Below are 18977 nucleotides of genomic sequence, written 5' to 3' on the forward strand. Positions count from 1 at the left end.
GTTTGCTGCAAAGGGCCAATCGTTTTAAAATAGATCAGAACTGGCTGCTCGGAAAGCTGCACTTGCTGCTGTGGTCAGTTTCAGCCCACTTCTTTTGCCACTTGTCTTTTGTTTGTTCAGCTCGCACAGCACTTGGGCTGTTTGCTTTTTCAGGTCTCTCTCCCTGCGTTTGGTTACCAAGGACGTGTCATTTGCTCCCCGCGATTCATCTGCAGCCAGGGGATGGTGAGAGCCGATCATGGGGTGTGTGTGGGGGTGTTATTTTTTTTTCTCCTTCACCACTTGGGGTGGCAAAAAAGCCTGAGCCGGCCCTGGCCCTACCTGCCTTGGTCTCAAATCTCCTTAGATTGCCACCTCCACATAGGGCCATGGCTGGATGAGAAGCTCCCTCTCGTACAGGATGCAGTGTCAGCTGCTCAGTTTGTGAAGCTACGTCCTGTCACCCCGAATCAGCACCAAACTCCCACCCTGGTGATAGGGGGCATGATGGGGTGTTCACCCCTTCTAAGCTAGTGGGGGGAATGAGGTTGAGAAGAGGATAGGCCACAGCTGAGGGGAATTAGGTGGCCCAAGTAACCTGTGGAGGATGATGGAGCCCCGCTGAGCAGGAGCACGTGGAGCTGGTAGAAAGCCAGGAACCCGGCAGCGGAGAAGCAGTGGAGTGAGGAAGGCTGTTGCCCCTCTCTGGGCATTAGAGGGGGAAAGGAGGAAACCCAGTGGCAGAGAAGCCCTGGGCAGCTAAACCCTGAAGCAAGGGTTCACCAAGGAGGGTGGTGCAGCAACGGAGACAAAGCTGGAAAAGGCGAAGGGAAGCCCCAACAAAGCTGGAGGTTGCAGGCTTTGCAGGTTGATTTGAGGGTCCCTGAGCTGGAAGCAGGAGCAGAGGACTGGCCCAGGTTCCCCTACCAGCCACGGGGGAAGTGTCACAGCCAGGGCAGCGGCCTTGGAGACAGCCTGAGACAACTTGTCCTGTGGGACTTTGATACCTCGGCAGGGGGAAAACACCCAGTGACCCGGCCAGAGGGCCAAGGCCTGACGAGGGAGCCCCAAGCCAGGAAGAGGAGATGGGCAGAGTCCCAGAGAGCGAGTGGGGCTGCGGCAAGAACGAGATGATGGAAGGGGGCATTGGAGCTGGAAGGAGCTAATCCCACGAGCAGCCAGGAGGAGGCGCCCTAGGGGTGAGTGACTTCTGTGACAGGTGCTATGATGGGGGAAGTGACGTGTTTGAGATGAGATGTAAACCCAGTGCCCCACGAACCAGCAGGCAAATCACTAATGACCCCATGTGGCTTTTTTGCAAGAATGGAGGTGTCAGCCCAGAATAGGGGTTCAGCGAAGTGAGCATGGAAGTGGTTGTATTTCAAACAAACTCACATCACATCATAGCACATTACAAACATGAGTCTTTCTGTATTTCTCTTTCATTCTTTTCTCTTGTTTTACAAAATATAAACCACTTTTGTGAGACTGCATCAGTCACCGAGGAGCGTTTCTGCTGTTGTACGGCAGAGTCGCATATTCAGTCTGAAACAGAACAAGGAAAGAGCCAATGGAATTATTAATTCTTTGTATTAGAGCAGCACTTGGAAGCCTGAACGGAGACCAAGGCCCCATTGTGCTGGGCTCTTCACACACATCCCTACCCCAAAGGGTTATTGTCAAGATATACACGGTCACAAAGTGCGGGAGGGGAAACAGAAGCACCTTGAGTTAAAGTGACTTGGCCAAAGTTCCCCAGCAGGTCAATGGCTGGACCAGGAAAACAAAAATCCTGACTCCCAGTCCAGTGCCCTCTGCTAGCCCACACTGCCTCCCGTACAGTAATATGCTTAATGAGAATCTACCATCTCATGCATTTAATTAACTGTCCTTCCAGAACGCCATAGCCAGACAAGGTGGGTGAGGTAATATCTTGTATTGGACCAACTTCTGTTTGCTAAGAGAGAGAAGCTTTCTGTGTTAGCTGAAAAGATTATCCGTCTCTCTCACCAACCCCGGTTGGTTCAATAAAAGATATTACCTCACCCACCTTCTCTCTCATATCCTGGGGCCAACTTGGCTCCAACAACACTACGTAACCAGACAAGGTGTTTTACAGACTAGGATCATGTCAGCATCCCTGGGCCACATTCTCGTCTGTCACCTCAGTGCATATGGTGGCACTGGGGTTGTTTTGGCGTCCTAAGGATTTGATCCCCTCTCATTAAGTCACAATTTCCATTCCAAACCCTTCTAACGTCCTCTAAGAAATTCTTCCCCAGCCTAGATTGTTTCATGCCCAGCTTATCCCAACAAAGAATTTTATTTGGAAAGTTCCAAGGGAATCAGCTGATTGGCTTTTGTGCTGTAAGAATGTGAAGAACATATTTCAATGGTGCAGATTTCTCCTCTGTCCTCGGTTGTTGTCTTTTGTCCTGGGTGCTGGGTTTAGTGTGTAGTGGCTGGATGGTGTTGGTGGCTTGTAATACACTTGGGGTCACACTAGATGATCTGATGGTCCTTTACAGAAATATACACCTCACTATTTCACCATCCCTGACCTGCAGCCACCTCTGGGGTGGAACCCAGCAGTTGTTCCTTACTAATAAACCTACACAAAACTTCCACTAGCAGGGCGGAGAAGAATGAAGTCAAATGTGACTTCAGGAGGCAATGTGTAGATACTAGAATTGGGCATTGGCCAGGACACTGGTTCTAGCCCCGTGTTGTTAGTATACTGTATCTTTCTGATGTGCCAAAGGCGGAAAAAGCAGTTTACCTGTGGGATCTGCCTCATTGGTATTTCCTTCTGTCTTTGCACAGCTCTCCCTGGTGGATGAAACAGACAAAGGGACAGTTATAGGGATGTGTGATGAGTGGCTGCTTTACTGCAGACAGAGTTATGACTGAGTTACCTCTGCCGGGGCACCTTCTCCAGAGCAAGATCAACAGCTGGATCAGGAGAAGGCTGAAAATACAGGGCAGCCCAGCGTAGAACACAATCCCACAGTCTCCAGCGTCTCTTCTCTCTGCAGAGTACAGAGAACTCCCATCAAAACAGAAGGGCCCCTGATCTGTAACTCCCACATCAGATCATGGGCAAAGGGAGGTCCTTTCCCCAGAGCTCCACACCCATTACTCTGTGGTCTGTAGCATGCTGCCATCCTGTATGCGGAGGCCGTGGGATGCGCAAAGGACGGGGGAAAGGGGCTGTGCAAAATGATTTGCCAGGGTTATTCTCTGTCTCTTCTCTTCCTTCCACCCCCCGATAATTCCTCTACTGGGTGGCTCTTTGAGCTTTCTGGTCAGATTCCAGGTGGTTCCTTGTTACCCCAGCACAAGTTTGTGGCAAATGCTGAGGCAGTTAGGAAATGAAATGGCCATTCAGCAGGCTGGACACACCCATCTTTGCCAGCTGGAATTTGGTTGGTTGGTGAAGGGCTCGACTGCACTTTAAAGCTTTGCCACTGTAACATTTCTGGCATAACTGCTCCTGGCTCAGAACAGAAATAAGCTGTGCTGGTGTAAGGCACCTTTATCCCGCTATAATTGTGTCCACACTAAGGCTTTTACTGGCATAGCCGTGTCGGCATGAGACCCTGTTACACTGCGTGCCCTCTAGCTCCCCCCGGCCACTGCAGGATTGTTCTCTGTGTTATATTCACTAGTGCTTTGCCCAGTCCTGTTTACAGGGGCTTCCAGCCCTCCCCCAGGCATCTGCTCTATTACTTGTTAGATCTCGCTGTCAGGAAATCATTCCTGACATTGATCCTGCTGTTCCCTTTGTTGATTTCCATCCTGATGCTCCTAATTATTCCCCTTTGGCTCATCCCATGTGACCTTTCTGTATCCTTGCTGTGATCACATGGAGCGGAAGGTTCAGGTGGTTTGACCAGAAACAAGGGCTGTTGATTAACCACAATTTACTCAAGCAATTAACTCAAAACAATCGCGATTAAAAAAATTAATCACGATTAATCGCAGTTTTAATTGCACTGTTAATCAATAGAATACCAATTGAAATGTATTACATATTTTAAATATTTTTCTATATTTTCAAATATATTGATTTAAATTACAACACAATACAAAGTGTAGTGCTCACTTTATATTATTTTTATTACAAATATTTGCACTGTAAAAATGATAAAAGAAACAATATTTTTCAATTCATCTCATACAAGTACTTTAGTGCAATCTCTTTATTGTGAAAGTGCAACTTACAAAAGGAATTTTTTGTTAGATAACTGCACTCAAAAACCAAACAACTTTAGAGCCTACAAGTCCACTCAGTCCTACTTCTTGTTCAGCCAATTGCTAAGACAAACAAGTTTGTTTACATTTACAGGAAATAATGTGGCCTGTTTTTTGTTTACAGTGTCACCTGAAAGTGAGAACAGGCGTTCACATGGCACTGCTGTAGCTGGCGTTGCAAGATATTTATGTCCCAGATGCACTAAAGATTCATATGTCCCTTCATGCTTCAACCACCATTCCTGAGGAGATGCGTCCATGCTGATGACGGGTTCTGCTTGATAACGGCCACATTATCTCCTGTAAATGTAAACAAACTTGTTTGTCTGGACGATTGATTGAATAAGAAATAGGACTGAGTGGGCTTGTAGGTTCTAAAGTTTTACATTGTTTGATTTTTGAGTACCGTTTTTTTTGTACATAATTCTACATTTGTAAGTTCATGATAAAGAGATTTCACTATAGTACTTGTATTAGGGGAATTGAAATATACTATTTCTTTTGTTTTTTACAGTGCAAATATTTGTAATCAAAAATAAATATTAAGTGAGCACTGTACACTTTGCATTCTGTGCTGTAATTGAAATCAATATATTTGAAAATGTAGAAAACATCCCCAAATATTTAAATAAATGGTGTTCTATTATTGTTTAGCAACACGATTAATCACGATTAATTTTTTTAATTGTGCAATTAATTGCGATGGGCGATGGGGGAAGTGACTGTAACTTCCTCACACCTCACGCAGCCTCCCAATGGTTTCCTAAACCTCTCCTCACTCCCATTAGTTATTCCCCTGAGCCATCCCATCTGATTCTGTCTATACCTCCAGCCTGGAGTAGATGTCACTGACCCATGGGGAGGGATGTAGCATAAATGCCCAGGTAGGCAGATTAAATTGGATGATACGATACTGGACCTGTTTCCCTGGAGACTGTAACATTGATGCTTCTCCCCGTGCTGCTCTCCTTGGCTGTGCAATTGTAGATTGTCTCCTGGTTCCATGTCTCAGACGGGATTGTCATTAGGCTCCAAACACTAAAGACCCCGTTCCCGTCTATGGCTCCAGCATCCATCTGACCTTCAGACACCTCCTCACCCAGGCCCCAGAGAACAGCACTCCAGGGAGGAGTGAAATCAGAGAGCAGGCAGAGCAGAGGAATGATGCGGGGAAGCTCAGCATCCTCCAGGACAGAGGGTACCAGGATGGAAAGACTCGGCTCGGAGGCATCTAAAAGAGAGTTGAGTCACCGAAAATAGAGATTGGAAAGACCTGTTAGCGGTAGCTCAGCTAGTCCCTACCCAGCTCCTGCCCCTGCCCCGGCCAGTGCAGGACATTTTAAATGTCTAATGCTTGGTGTGTTTTACACTCTGGGGCATCCACCTTGGGAGACTCCACTGATCCGTCACTGCTTGGACGTTTGTCCTGATATAATCTTTGTAGATTATTTACTGAGTGCTGACAGCATGTTCGGTTCAGTATGAAATTCAAAGGAAGAGCTGGTCAGTCTGGTGGTAAGGACACCAGACTGGTAGTCAGGAGGCCTAAGATCCATTCCCAGCTCCATCTCTGACTTGCTATGTGACCTTGGAGATGAGTTCACGTCCCAACTCAATGCCTCAGTTTCCCCAACTGTAAACTTAGCTAAATGATACTTAGGCACCTTTGCAAGGTGTTTTGAGATCTAGCTGTGAAAATCCTGATAAAAGAACCATTCTTACTTAGACATAACAGTCAGGCTAAACTTTCCTACTATGTTCATCCTATTAGTGTGAGTTACAGCCGCTATTAGTGCCTGTAATAATTCCTTGCCTTCCTTTTTATCTGCACTCTTTGGTCTATTTGCACATAGTGTGGATCAAAAATATATAGATATTATTAGTTGTAATTAAATTATTCTGTGCAATTCATGCTGGGCTGTTAGAGACAATGAATATTCCCCTGTATGAACAGGTGGGTCCAATCATTTAATAAAGCTTGGTGAATGCCTGGAAAAGAACTTGAGTAATATTAAAGTCGTATAAGGATAGCCGGGCAGCTGAAACATACCCCATGTCCTAGGCTCTGGCAGTTTCAGCAGGAATCATCACAAGTATGAATATCAAATCTGAATACTAATGTAACATCCCACTCCAGAAAGCAGGGAAGTGCACACAGCACTGATATGGTGCTTTTTATCCATAGATCTCAAAGTGCTTTTACACAGGAGAGTCATTACCCCATTATACTGTTGAGGAATCTGAGATGCAGAGAAATTAAAGGTCAGATTTTTGAAAATGTCCATGATTTTCAAAAGCTAGGTTTTGATTGGCACATTTTAAAAATCTGGTCATTACTTTGGTCACCTAAGCAGGAGCTATTGGGTGCTGACTTCTTTTGAAAATCTTGCCTCGGTGCCCAGTGATTAAGGGATAGAACCCAGGTCTCCTGATTTCCAACCCAGTGCCCTGGCTTACTGCCTGGACTGTATTGCCTCTCTGCACAAATACCAATAGCTTAGAGCTGAAACAGGGGGGATCGGTCACAATCTTGCCAAAAAAGAGGGTGATTTTTTTCACAGCATCTCCTAGCATTGGGATATCATTGTTCTGAGCCATTGGAAACTCACCTGTGACAATTACTCTGGTCCCATTCCCGAAGTTGGGCTGTAGATACATAAAGGAAAAGAGCCCACAGTAATAAACCCCCGAGTCCTCTCTTTGTACATTACTGATAATTAGAGAAAACGAGTTTGCCGCAGTGTTCGCTGCACTTGAGTATTTTCCATCTGGAAATGCAAACTCAGAACTCCGGTAAATCCACCGTAAACTTCCACTCTGTTCCTTGTACCACATTGCGCTCACTTCGTCTTCTAATGTTTTACAGTGCAGCTGTGCAGTGTCCCCAGATTTCAGCCACACCTGTGCTGGGCTTTGCAGGATTTGTATCTCTTTTCCTGAAGCAGTCACTATACCGGGGAAGAAAGAAGTGTGTTAATACAGTGAGCACTGGAAATGGTTGAGCTTTTGCAATACACAATATAGAGCAGAGGATCCAAGAATAAACAAGATGCAGCTTTTTGTTAGAGTAATTTTAATTTTTCTCTATTTCCAGCCATTTGTTTTGTTAGGATTCATGTGGGAATTAATGTAATGTAACAACAAAAATCAACTTCAGAGTTCAGACTTACAAACCCCAGACTACAAATGCCCACTCATGCTTACCCAAATCAATAATAAAAAACCTTCCTTTGACTACATTTTACATGGGAGAGTCGTTTATTAACTTAGCCATTTGTGTTTCAAATTTTATTTTTGATCATTCTGCAGAAAAATACGTTAGCCTGCGTGTAATACATCAGCATAGGAAAAAAGTAGATCCAGGACATTATCCAGAACCAGAAACTATTTTCAAGGGGTTTGTGCCTGGCATTCCGATTGTTTTAAAACAGAATATTTCATCACCTCTCAAGATTTCAGTTGATGAACTGAAAGATGTGAATATCTCTCTCCCAAGTTGATGTTAGCACCTCTTGGAATTGCAGAAGATCCTAGTGCAGAAAGTTAATTGTTTTTAATGTGGTAGAAAACAAGCGTGAAATAAATCAGGCTAAAATACTTACTTTGCAGATAGATTAGAATCACCCCAACTATCTGGTGGGACATCTTGTGCCTTTCTTCAGTAATGAATAGGTGATGCTGTGAGACAGACAGACGCCTACTAGCTAATGGATCTCTTGATGAAAGACTTTGTCACGTGGAGAGGAAAATGTTCTATTTCCTCTTGTAGATCTGTGGGGCAACATGCATGACAGAAAAGGAGGGCCAGGAGGTACTGAGAACCCCGTTCAAAATCTTACTCTGCAGAGCAAACCGGGGGAAGAATGTTCCTTTGCCTCTAAAATCTATTGGAGAAGAAATTCAAGTTCAGACTGGGTAACAGCATGGTGTGTGTCCAGTGCAATCTGCTGTGTTCTAATTGGATGCCCATAACAAGACCCTCTTCTGATAGCAATTCTGTTTCATGGATGATTAAGATCAGATTGGATTAGCATCAGTATCACAGTGGTGTATGAAAATTGTTAATCTTGTGGTTTACCCCTTTACATTTCAGGGGGTGTCCTGGTCCTGCTCCCTGTCTGTGGGGAAGTGTGAAATCTGGGCTTAGCAGCTCTCAGTCCGGAAAGAGCCAGCCTAGAAAAAGATGGGGTGAGTTTTGCTTCGCTGCCTTACGGAGCAGCCTGCTTTCTCTCTCTCTGGTTTTGGTTACTGTGTGTTATCGTGTTAAGCTGCAATCCTCCAGCAGGAGTATTTCATGTTTATTTAACATCTCTGTTTGTATGATGTGAACATAACAATCGCCAAGAGGCATTTCACATGGAGGTCTCGATTTCCCCCAGATTTTAGCAAAGGATGGAAGAAACTAGCAAACAGGCTCATTGGGCACTGTGGAAGTGGGAAAATTAGCAAATTTGTATGAGTGTTTAGTTATAATTATAAAGGAAAGGGCTGGGAATGGGACCCACTGGGGAAGCAATGGATGGGGCTAGAATATGAAAGTGTGGTGAAGTGACACCATGTAGGACAACTCAGGGCAAAAAGTGTTTTAGGACACTTATTTCAGATATATGCGGAGTGCATGTTCCCTCACGTAATGTGCAAAATTGTTTACAAAGGGAGCAAAGTGAAATGCCCACTGAGAGATTCCAAATCCATCCCCTCTAAACAGTTTTCATCAACCAATGGACCAAATTTGGTGGTGAATGCTGGTCACATGCCACCTGAGACACGTTTCACATGTGCTAAGAAGGCCCACGCAGTCCGGAATACGGCCATCTCTGCGGATCAGCTGGACTTGGACATTAAGGCTGAGAGTTACAAAGCCCCATCAGGGATTTGGTTGCCAAACTCACATGAACTGGGCATCCAAATTGCCCTTTCAAACCTCAGCCTCAATAAAACCCTACTGCAAATCAGGGCCAGAGCCTCTGCTGAGCCCACTCTCCTGGTATCTCAAGTTGATCTTCCAGCCATATATAAGCTGGCCCAGCCTGGAGGCTGCTCTAAACTACACTAGGCAGTAATGACTCACAAGGATCCATTTACCAGCTGGGAGTACCCCAAGTGCAGCATGCTCCAGCCACACCCCACATGCCAAGGGCTGTTGGGCTGCAAGGGCTGGTTCTGCTGCCTTGACATCCCTGGCACGTGCAGCCAGTTCCGGCTCCCTTGGTGTCACGGGAGCAGCACCAAGGGAGCAGGGTCTGACCCGTGTCTCATTGTGACCTAGCTCCAGGGGAAGTTGAATGTGGTGCAAACACCTCTCCTGGCCTAACTGGTTCACTGGGACTTCAGCACATGCTTGAAGAGAGGAAGGACGGTGCGGTTGTCAAGGTGCTAACTAGGCACTCAGGGGTCCTCTGTTCAAACCCCTGCTCTGCCACAGGCTCCGTGTGTGACCTAGTGCTGGTCATTTACATCCCAATGACTTCCAAGCCTTAGTCCCTGTTGAAAGTGGGACTCTGCCTCCCAATCACTTAGGGGCTTTTAAACATGTTACCCCAGGTCTCTCTGGGCCTCCACTCCCCAGCTGTAAAATGGGGACAATTCCTCCCTATGCTGCAGCAGGGTGGTGAGGATAAATAAGTACAGAGCTAGATTACAAGAGCTCTGCTGAACTGGGGGCCTAGTTCCATAGATGTGCATGATACAAGGACACTATCGTTATGCCTGATATCAAGGTCCTGTATATCAGGACAATCAACTCAGCTAGAATTCAGGCTGATTCTGGCCTGGTGTTTGTTCACGGGATCCACAAATTAGAGGAAACTCCATGACCCCGTGCAGCGGCCGCTCCTGGCCAGCAAGGCTGGGCCAGGCTCCTACCAATGGACATTGTGACCGGCCCACGTGGTCTCAGCCTCACTCAGCTTTGGCACATCTGTCCCTCCGTTTCCTTCTACAGAGGGGGGCCAGATTACAATGCTCCAGGCTACAGCCAGCCCCCCAGGACAGGAGGTGCCACTGCAGGGTGAGTGTAGGGTGGTCTCGCTTTCCAACCCCACATCTTTCCCCTCGTTCCTCCCTTTCTTATGATGGTTTTCCTGAATCTCTGCCTGAAATTTATTACAAATGTTCGTGATAAAGTCATAGCCCTAACTGTAATTGTTACAGAAATTTAGCCAAATTGTGGTGGAAACACCTAGATCACACAGGAGCCCAAGTCTTATTTTCAAAGGTGATTTAGGCACTTGGAAGACTAAGTACCATTGATTTATTTTTCAGTGGTATCTAGGGCCCTCAGAAGTAGATTTTCAAATGTATTTAGGTGCTTAAAGATCCAGGTAGGTGACTAGCAGGGTTTTCAGAATCAATGGGAGTTAGGCACCTAAGTTATGTTTGAAAATTTACCCTAAAGGCTATTGCCCCCAGTCACACACAACTGATCTACGTTCATTTTACATTTAATCTTCTCCAATGCAAGTCTATTAAAATCCAAGACACACAGAAAACTGCCGTCATTGTTTTTGATTCATTTTTATTTCTACATTGTTTTATAAGAAAGCAAATTGAAACTGATCTTTAAAAAACCGCAGGCTACAGGACAAAGAGCCATGTTTGCTGCAAAGGAGCAGAGGTTTATAAAAAGATCAAAACCTGTTTGCTCAGATAATGGCACTTGTTTTTGTGGTCAGTTTTTACCCACTTATTTTGATGCTTTTTGTTTTGTTTGTTCACCTAGCGAAGAGCTGGGGCGGATTTCTTCTTTTCAGTTCTATCCCCCGGCTTTTGGTTACCAAGGAAGTGTAAACTGCTCCCCCAATTCATCTGTAGCTAATTATCCATAAGGTAATGTGAATAATTAGCTGTGTCCACTAGGCAGTTTTGAACTGAGACTCAGGAGAGTTGGGTTCTATTCCTGTCTCTGCTGTGGGACGATCCTGGGCTGTCAAGGTCCCTCTCTGTGCCTCAGTTTCTCCATCTGTAAAATGGGGATAATGATACTGACCTCCTTTGTAAAGCACTTTGAGATCTACTCATGATAAGCCTGGAATTACTATTATTATAAACAAGGAGCCAAACATGCACAGGTGTTAAAGCAACCACAATCAGGGATTAATCAGGATGTATTGTGCTGCGTGAAGTGTTTGCCGTACACCCATGATGCCTCTTGTTAGCCCAGAGTTTGTGGGGCTACAAGGCCAGATCCTGTGTTCCTGGTGCACCCAGCACTATTTCACTCAAATCAATGGGAGTTTGGCTGCACAAAAATGCGGGATCTAAACTGCACAATTTGGAGGCAGGTGACAAAGCTTGAGCTGTTCTGAACTCTGGAAATTCAGCCACGGGGCTCTGGTTCCTTGGCCACCATCCCATTTGGGTGATCACTAGTGGTCAGGAGTCTCTAGAAGAAACATTCCTTTGTCAGAAAATGCCCAATGGAGATTTTTTTTTTTCATGGAAAGAGTCAGTTCTGATGAATTTCTTGATGTAGAAAAAAAAAGTTTCAAAAATTGCAAAAGGAAAAATTCCAGTTCAAAATGACGCCCTGTTTAGAAGTTTAAGGTAATTATAGTTGTATGGTCAAAATTCCATTTGCCCAAACCAAAAATGATTTTTGGTTCAAGAAAATTTTTGAGATTGTCACTTTTCATCCTAGTTTGAGACAGGAACATTTTTCAATATCTTGAACATTTCGGTGGGGTGGGAAATCCATTTTCTGCCCAGTCCTGGTAATCACACGAGTGTAAAATTGCTCCTGTAGCTGCAGTTGGCTACATTGCACCTTTTCACTTCCTGCTAAGGCTCTGCACAGTGCTGCTGTGGGGCTGTCAGACAGCTGCCCCGCCCCACCCCCACCAGGTATAAAGAGATTTCTATATACACTGTAAGGGCCGAATCCTGCAGGGTGCTGAGGCAACTGCCGTGATGTGCTGGGCACCTGCCACACTCAGCAAAGTCAAGGGGAGTGGTGGGTGCTCAGCTGCTGTTAGGTTCAGTGCCTAAGTTCAGTTCCTTAAAGCACTGCACAGTGTAAAGCATTTCCGCTGGGATCCCTAGAGCAGTAAATAGGGCTTTGCGCCATTGTCAGCCAGTGTTACTGGGAGATGCTAACAGGCCTTTACAGGAACTGGGCTGTGCTCAAATAGCGTTATGATTTCTATGGGCTTATCTGTACGACCACTGACCATACGCAGCCTCCTAACAGCGAGCCGGGGGACCGGATTCTCATTTGCACTAAGCCCCTTTCCACCATGGTAACGCCCAGGGGCCTGGAAGTGGGTGTCAGTGTAATTTATGCTCCTCTAAACTCCTCTTTACATTGGTGCAAAGGGGAAGCCGTGTCATTGTGAGTAATGCCCTTGGGCTAGAAATCAGGCAGAACCTTGGCCAGCCCAGTCGTCCTTCGTCAGGCCAAACTCCTGCTTCCACGTAACGTTGCCTCAGTCAGGGACTGCAGGATTCTGGCCAGGTTGCTCCATAAGAAGGAGAGGGCAGAAGGTCGGGAGGGAAAGGAAGATGGTCCCCAGCATTAGAGACCTGCCTGGAAGGAGTTTGTGTCATAACGATCCCCACTTTGCCCGGGGAGCTGCAGCCAGTCCGTGCAGCCTTAAAAATGGGCTGCAGGCTAAGGAGATGTGGCCAAGGCACCTAGGGACTCTGGTCTTTTCTGAGCCAATTGTTCTAATCACTAGCCCACATTGCCCTCTGTTGTCAGCTGTTTCAGAAGGGTCAGTGATAGATACATTTTACTTCTCTCTCCCTGCTTTGTGCAGCCAGATGCAGCTTTCTAACCAGCCCCATTCAGCCATTTTAGCCAGTTCATTGCTAGATCCAAGATGAGGCCCTTAATTTCCCTTCTCTTCAGTAGAAGTGAGGCCTCCAGCCCTCTTAGCCATGTTTGAAAATCCCACTAGGTGCTTCTCTGCATCTATAGGCACCCAAATACTTCTGAAAATCTGGCCCTAAGTCTCTTGGAAAAGGGACTTGGGCACTTTTGAAAATTGTATCCTTCGTTGTCTTATTTTTCTCACGTCAGAGCTTTCAGTTTGATGATTTAAAATGCAATTTAAGTCCGACAAGACTCCAAATGATTGTTACAGGTCAGCGTTGAACCACCAAGAAAGATGGACAATGATGGACCAATCTTGGATGGCTGGGGAGAGACTTAGATTGGGACTGTCAAAAACCGTGAGTGATTTAAAAGCATTTTCCTTTGAAAGTCAGTGAGACTTCTCCTCTGAAGTTGTGAGTTGGTTTATACAGCTCATCCATAGGAGACACTGTGCCATGTTTAAAATTATTCTCAATCGTTATAGTACACACCTGTGCCATTGGAATGCAGAGAAATACTTCAGGAAATCCTGTACCCTTTGTAGAGTCTTTAACACACCCCTCTCGTATCTATCACCACAGCACATGCTCCTCGGAGGCGTTCCTCACAATGACCGAGACACTGAACCCAGTCACTGCAGCAGTGCACTGGGCATCAGTCTTTGGGCCAGTGTGTCAGGATTTTCTTTTCCTTTTTTTAACAAAAATGATCTTTGCCGAGTATCTGATTTTATCGTCTTTAGGTAAAACATCTGCATTAAGCTTTGGAATTGGGAAAACAGCTGCCTCAGTAGGACATCAGTGTTGAATATCTATGATATGTTTGGAAACCTTTGCTGGATATAAATTGCATTTCCATTTAGTTGTACAAAGTTATACCAAGTTTTTTTGGCAGAGCATAAATATTATCAGACTAAGTATATTCTGTTCCTGAACTAGTCAGTTTATCTATGGCTGTTGGAGACTTGATGGAAACTGACTAAAAATATTTTATTTCTCCAGTGCTAGGAGTGCAGTTATTTCTGTACCAGACTCAGCGGATCCTGTTTGTTGAAGTTAATGGCACCGCAAAGATCCACTGTTCTGCCAAAGAAAACCTGGAAGGAGGAAGTAGAATGTTTTGGTATTTGAGAAGAGAAGGTGAGAAACCCACCTACATTAAGCGCTGTTCGGATGATCAAAATGTAAGTAAATTTGTTTGCAAACACGAGACACAGAGCTCGACCCTGGAAATTAGCAACGTCCAAAAGACTGACTCTGGCATTTACTACTGTGCATATAAATATAGCAGCTACCTGCTTTTTGGGAATGGATCCACACTGCTTGTTGGAGGTAAGGAACCAGAGCTTCTTTAAGGAGACTAATGATTGATTGACAAAGCATATTTCATGTTTCTATTAAAATGTAACAATATATCTTAGCTACTGAGGAACAGTTAAAAGAAAACATACTTTAGATCAAAAAGATCAGCTGAACATTAAATGCTATGGGCAGAGAAGGAATATAATAGGCGTATATTTCATAACTAGAAAACTTCAAATTTGAAAATGTTGAAAGTAAACCTTTGCAGTTTCTCTGTGATTGTTCAAGGCACCTAGGTTGAGAATATTCCTAGCCTAAGAGCCATGACTGCATGAAACAATATTTTGAGTTAATGAAATGTTCTTATGAGTGCATCTCTTTATAAAATTGCACACAATTTTCCTTTTAGCAACTGTGGATATTTATTGCACTATATCCTAGTTGGTGCTGGTGTAGTGATTTAATACTTCCTGCTTCAACAGGGTTTTTTTAATTAATGTCTTAGTGAAAGATTTTATGCAGTGTTGTTGTAGCTGTGTTGGTCCTAAGATATAAGAGAGACAAGGTGGGTGAAATAAAATATTTTGTTTGACCAATTTCTGTTGGTGCAAGAGACAAGCTTTTGAATTTACACAGAGCTCTCCTGTAGATCTGGAAAATGACACTCTGAATATGTTTCCCAGACCTGGAGAAGAGCTCTGTGTGAGCTTGAAAGCTCGTCTCTCTCACCAACAGAACTTGGTCCCATAAAAGATTTTACCTCACGCACCTTGTGTCTGAGTGAAAGATTAAAGATGTTAATCAGACTGCAGCTCATCTGATTATTACACTGAATTCGCCACCTCCTTCTGCTCAGACAGTTATACCAACAGCAGCTGGGTGATGCTTCTGGTCCCATTTCTACATGGCAGTCAAGTCACTGGGACAGTGAATCTGTCCTGTGTGACCCATGGAGTGTCCAGCCCAGTCCACGTTTCCTGGAGTGTTTCTGGGGAGCTGCAGGAACAGGGGCTGACGCACTCATTGAAAGCAAAGGATGGATCTTTAATGCTCATAAATCACATCAGCGTCCCCATGGACACCTGGACCAGTGGGAAGAATTTCACCTGTGAAGTCAAATTCAACTCTTCTGGCACCAGTGTGAAAAAAAGTACCAGGTATCCTGCAGGTGAGTGATATGATATTTGAGGCTAAGGGAGACTCAGATGTGAAATAGGTGTCAAGTGGCCCCACTCAGAGCAGCTTCTAAGTAACTTCCCATCACAGAAAGTGGAAATATTCTGTGTTTTAGATTTGGGGAGAGGTAACTGAGACATTACAGGGATCACTAGACAATTTAGTTGTGACCTTTAGGGCAGCCTTCACTCAGATTACACATATGAATCCTCATAGAGAGTTAAATAATAAATTTAAGAGGAATTAAGAGACATTTGAGAAGACATGCTCTCCAGTGAGATATGCAAAGTGATGGAGAGGCAATGAGATGAGGAGAAACCTACAGAGGATTTTGGGAAAGGAGACGAGAAATTGCAATGTTCACAAGATAGTAACTTCTTATGGAAACTTTCACAGCAGCTGTATCTGTAAAGCACCCTACAGAGTTAAATGACGACCAGTGTCAGAGGGAGAAGGGCACAGAGGCCCTTGAGGGTGCAGAGAGCTGTTTTCTGGTGAGATGTGGAGAGGTGATGAGGTGAGGAGAGACCTACAGGGAGGATTTTGTAGTTGGCAGAAGGTGCGGAGAAGATTCTGATTACAGGGGAAATCATCGACCTAATGAAAAGGGCACAACAGAGAGAGTCTGAAAGGTGCTGAAGGCTCCTGTCGCCTCACTCCTCAGAGGTTAAGGCCCATGGTGAAGGGGGGATCAGGAGAGAAGAGCTGGATGTGGTGGCATCACGACCATCTTGGCTGAAGTCAGGCACATGTCTCTCTTTTTTTTTGTTTTTTTAAGCTTCCTCCGCAGCCCCTGCCAGCGAGTGCTCACATTACATCCTGCCCCTTGCGGCTGGAGCTGGGCTGCTGCTGCTGGTGGTGTCTCTGAGCCTCATCTGGACCCTCTGCTCTTGCACGCTAGGTAAGAAACACAGCCCAGCCCAGACACTCTCCCGCAGCGAGAAATCCTTCTCCCCGGCTTGTCCCGTCCAACACATGAACACACTGCAAATATGACAACTACCAGCACTGATCTCAGAATGTTTGTTTTCTGAAACTTGAATTTCCTGTGTCGGGAGAACGGCTTTGTTCTCCGTGACAAAGGGAGAGATGTAGGAAGGTTTCTACTGCCCATGGCCCAGGCACCGTGTCTATAGTTCACAAAGAGCAGTAGCCTTTCTGATGAGCCTCTCTCCATTTGCCGTGCATCATGGTGCACTGCGCACCCGCAGCTTGGATTAGTCAATAAACTACGGCTGGGGGAGTGACCGTGGAGGAGGAACTTTTACTGTTGTTTTTGTTTGTTCCAGGATTCCAGCCCAGGATCTCAGCACCCGCAGCCTCAGAGGAGAACCAGGTACGGCTCTTTGCAAACTATCTCTGTCTAAATCAATGTGTCTGCCATCAACTTCATATATTTGGCCCTTAAACTGATCATTCTGGAAGGAGAAGGTGAAAGTGAGGTTTAGCTGTTGGAGTAGCAGAAGAGGACCAAACAGTCTAATTGCTAGCTATGCTGCTAATTAACTATGGGATGGTAGGTAAGGCACTTACTGCTCGGTGACTGTTTCCCCGATAACAAAACTTCCTGCGCAAAGATGAGAAGTCTGATGATTTATTGGTTCTGACTGTGCCCTTTACAGGGTTTCTGTGTAGTTGGGAACATTTTTGCCACTTAAAAGATAAAGAGCTATAAAGCTTTATATTTTTAAAGCACATGACGATTTTCCAGGAAAGGTGCTAGGGACCTGATGCAAAGCTCACTGACATCCATAGGACACTGTCCATTTATATAGGGTTTAGATCTGGCAAAATGTTGTCAGTAGCTGAGTTCTTAAAGTCAGAATCCAGCGCTGGGTTCCATTCTGATAACACGCACCATTTACAGGACAAGTAGGAGAATAAGAGATGAGAGGGGATTTTTCATCAGGCTAAACTCATTTGGAGGTTCAGTTCTGTCTCAGCTTGAATCCCTTCATGAGGAGGTGGCTAATTTTACTAACTGTCACCAAACAGGATGGAATCTTATACACTCATCTGGATTTCGATTCGCGGAATCGCAACGGGCGCACGATGCAGCGACCGGCCAGAGGGAAACGTGCAAAACCCTGAACTGTCTAGTGCAGGGGAATCCGCAAGCAGGGACAGATGACTGGTTCTCAGCTGACTGGAAGTAGACAGAGCCTTCTTCCAGCTGGCTATTTTCTTTTTTATTTTCTCCTCTTCTCTGTTTAGAAATAAAAAGTCAGAAGATCCCCACTGAGTCCAGCCTCATGAGGTGGGAAATCTCCTTTTGGGATATAAAGGCATCAGGGTGTAGATGACTTTACACATCACGTGTGTATTAGATTGGAAGCTCTTTGGGGCAGGGACTGTCTCTTTGTTCTGTGTTTGTGCAGCGCCTCGCACAACGAGGCCTGGTCCATAACTGGGGCTCCTGGCTGCTATGGGAATACAATCCTTATCATCATCATCATCCACCCCCCATCTGCAGAGGGACTCGGACACAGCTGAATGGCTGCAGCTTCCCTGCTCAAAGAATGAAGTCAGATGGCAGGAGCCTGGAGGCGGGACGTGCAACCCCTGTATACTCCACAGCTCACAGCTCCCCTGATCTTCAGCAGGCTCGTGCTCACGTTACATGGACGTGCAGTGGGATTGTGTAAGGGGAAGGATGGATGCGGGAGGAGCTGGGAGGGATGAGAATCTCTCCCCAGCCCAGTGCTGGAGCTGTTAATACAGTGTCCCTTCTAGAGACTGCTGCTTTTCTACACGGGCGAGATCCACAGGTCCCCATTTGCCAGCCCCCTGCACCATCCAACAATGACAACACCTTGTCAATGACTAGAGCTCTCCTGGTGCCTGAGCCTGCACATCACAACTTCTTGTTCTTCAAGCTGTCGTCACTCTGTCACTCATTAAAAAGGGACGGCAACCCCACTAGTGATGTCTGTGTTGCCTCTTTTACCTGTTCAATGCATCAATCTCAGCATATTGTGTAATAAGAAAGGTGTCCCAAAGGATTTAAGAGACCCAGTTCTGCTCTGGTTTACAGCAGTGTAAATCTGGAGGAGCTCTGTTGCAGTCAGTGGAGTTACTCTGGATTTACATTCGTACCTTAGAGAGCAGAATCCAGCACTGTCTATCCCATTTAGAATCTGTTTCTTTTGAAGGACTATACAACAAATGTGCTACACACCCCTTGTTACACACACATCTACACATATGTTAAGGGCTGTTTCAAAGTGGATGGTGATCAATTGTTCTCCATGCCCATCAGAGGAAGGACAAAAAGTAATGGGTTTAATCTGCAGCAAGGGAGATTTAGGTTAGATACTAGGAAAATCTTTCTAACTCTAAGGTTAGTTCAGCTCTAGACCACTGACAACATTCAGCCCCTTAACAACGACCCTGGGGACCGGATTCTCATTCGCAGTAAGCCCCTTTTCCAGCATGGTAACGCCCAGGGGTCT

At 45.4% G+C, this 18977-nt stretch overlaps 2 protein-coding genes across 3 annotated transcripts; one reads left to right on the top strand and one right to left on the bottom strand.

The window, feature by feature from the left end:
* Positions 1-1476: 1476 nt before the first annotated feature.
* On the bottom strand, positions 1477-8016 carry LOC120390496. The gene is made up of 6 exons (XM_039513206.1): positions 7836-8016; positions 6843-7181; positions 5153-5464; positions 2895-3008; positions 2759-2808; positions 1477-1524 (listed from the first exon to the last, which is right to left on the bottom strand). Exons 1-6 carry the CDS (start codon positions 7876-7878, stop codon positions 1477-1479), a joined length of 906 nt encoding a protein of 301 aa, XP_039369140.1. The 5' UTR covers positions 7879-8016.
* Positions 8017-8085: 69 nt separating this feature from the next.
* On the top strand, positions 8086-17616 carry LOC120390453 (immunoglobulin kappa light chain-like). 2 transcript variants are annotated; one of them, XM_039513144.1, is made up of 6 exons: positions 13699-13790; positions 14050-14379; positions 15206-15517; positions 16316-16426; positions 16815-16861; positions 17521-17616. In XM_039513144.1, the coding sequence occupies exons 1-6, from the start codon at positions 13754-13756 to the stop codon at positions 17614-17616; spliced, it is 933 nt and encodes a 310-aa protein (XP_039369078.1). In that variant the 5' UTR covers positions 13699-13753. The 2 variants fall into 2 exon arrangements, 1 of the variants encoding a protein (XP_039369078.1); XR_005591081.1 differs by lacking the exons at positions 13699-13790; positions 15206-15517; positions 16316-16426; positions 16815-16861; positions 17521-17616 and adding exons at positions 8086-8159; positions 8327-8421; positions 13317-13404 and having other exon boundaries at positions 14050-14184.
* Positions 17617-18977: the final 1361 nt, after the last annotated feature.

This window comes from Mauremys reevesii, linkage group 24, assembly GCF_016161935.1.
Source record: "Mauremys reevesii isolate NIE-2019 linkage group 24, ASM1616193v1, whole genome shotgun sequence".
NCBI lineage: Eukaryota > Metazoa > Chordata > Testudines > Geoemydidae > Mauremys > Mauremys reevesii.

Excerpts from the sequence above, each read along its gene's own strand:
- LOC120390496 (XM_039513206.1), bottom strand. The coding sequence starts at position 7,878 with ATGTCCCACCAGATAGTTGGGGTGATTCTAATCTATCTGCAAA. Across the intron at positions 5,465-6,842 it reads GACCAGAGTAATTGTCACAG|ATGCCTCCGAGCCGAGTCTT; the intron begins GTGAGTTTCCAA and ends ACTCTCTTTTAG. Across the intron at positions 3,009-5,152 it reads TACAGTCTCCAGGGAAACAG|AGAGAAGAGACGCTGGAGAC; the intron begins GTCCAGTATCGT and ends TGTACTCTGCAG.
- LOC120390453 (XM_039513144.1), top strand. The coding sequence starts at position 13,754 with ATGATCTTTGCCGAGTATCTGATTTTATCGTCTTTAG. Across the intron at positions 16,427-16,814 it reads CCTCTGCTCTTGCACGCTAG|GATTCCAGCCCAGGATCTCA; the intron begins GTAAGAAACACA and ends TGTTTGTTCCAG. Across the intron at positions 16,862-17,520 it reads CAGCCTCAGAGGAGAACCAG|GATGGAATCTTATACACTCA; the intron begins GTACGGCTCTTT and ends GTCACCAAACAG.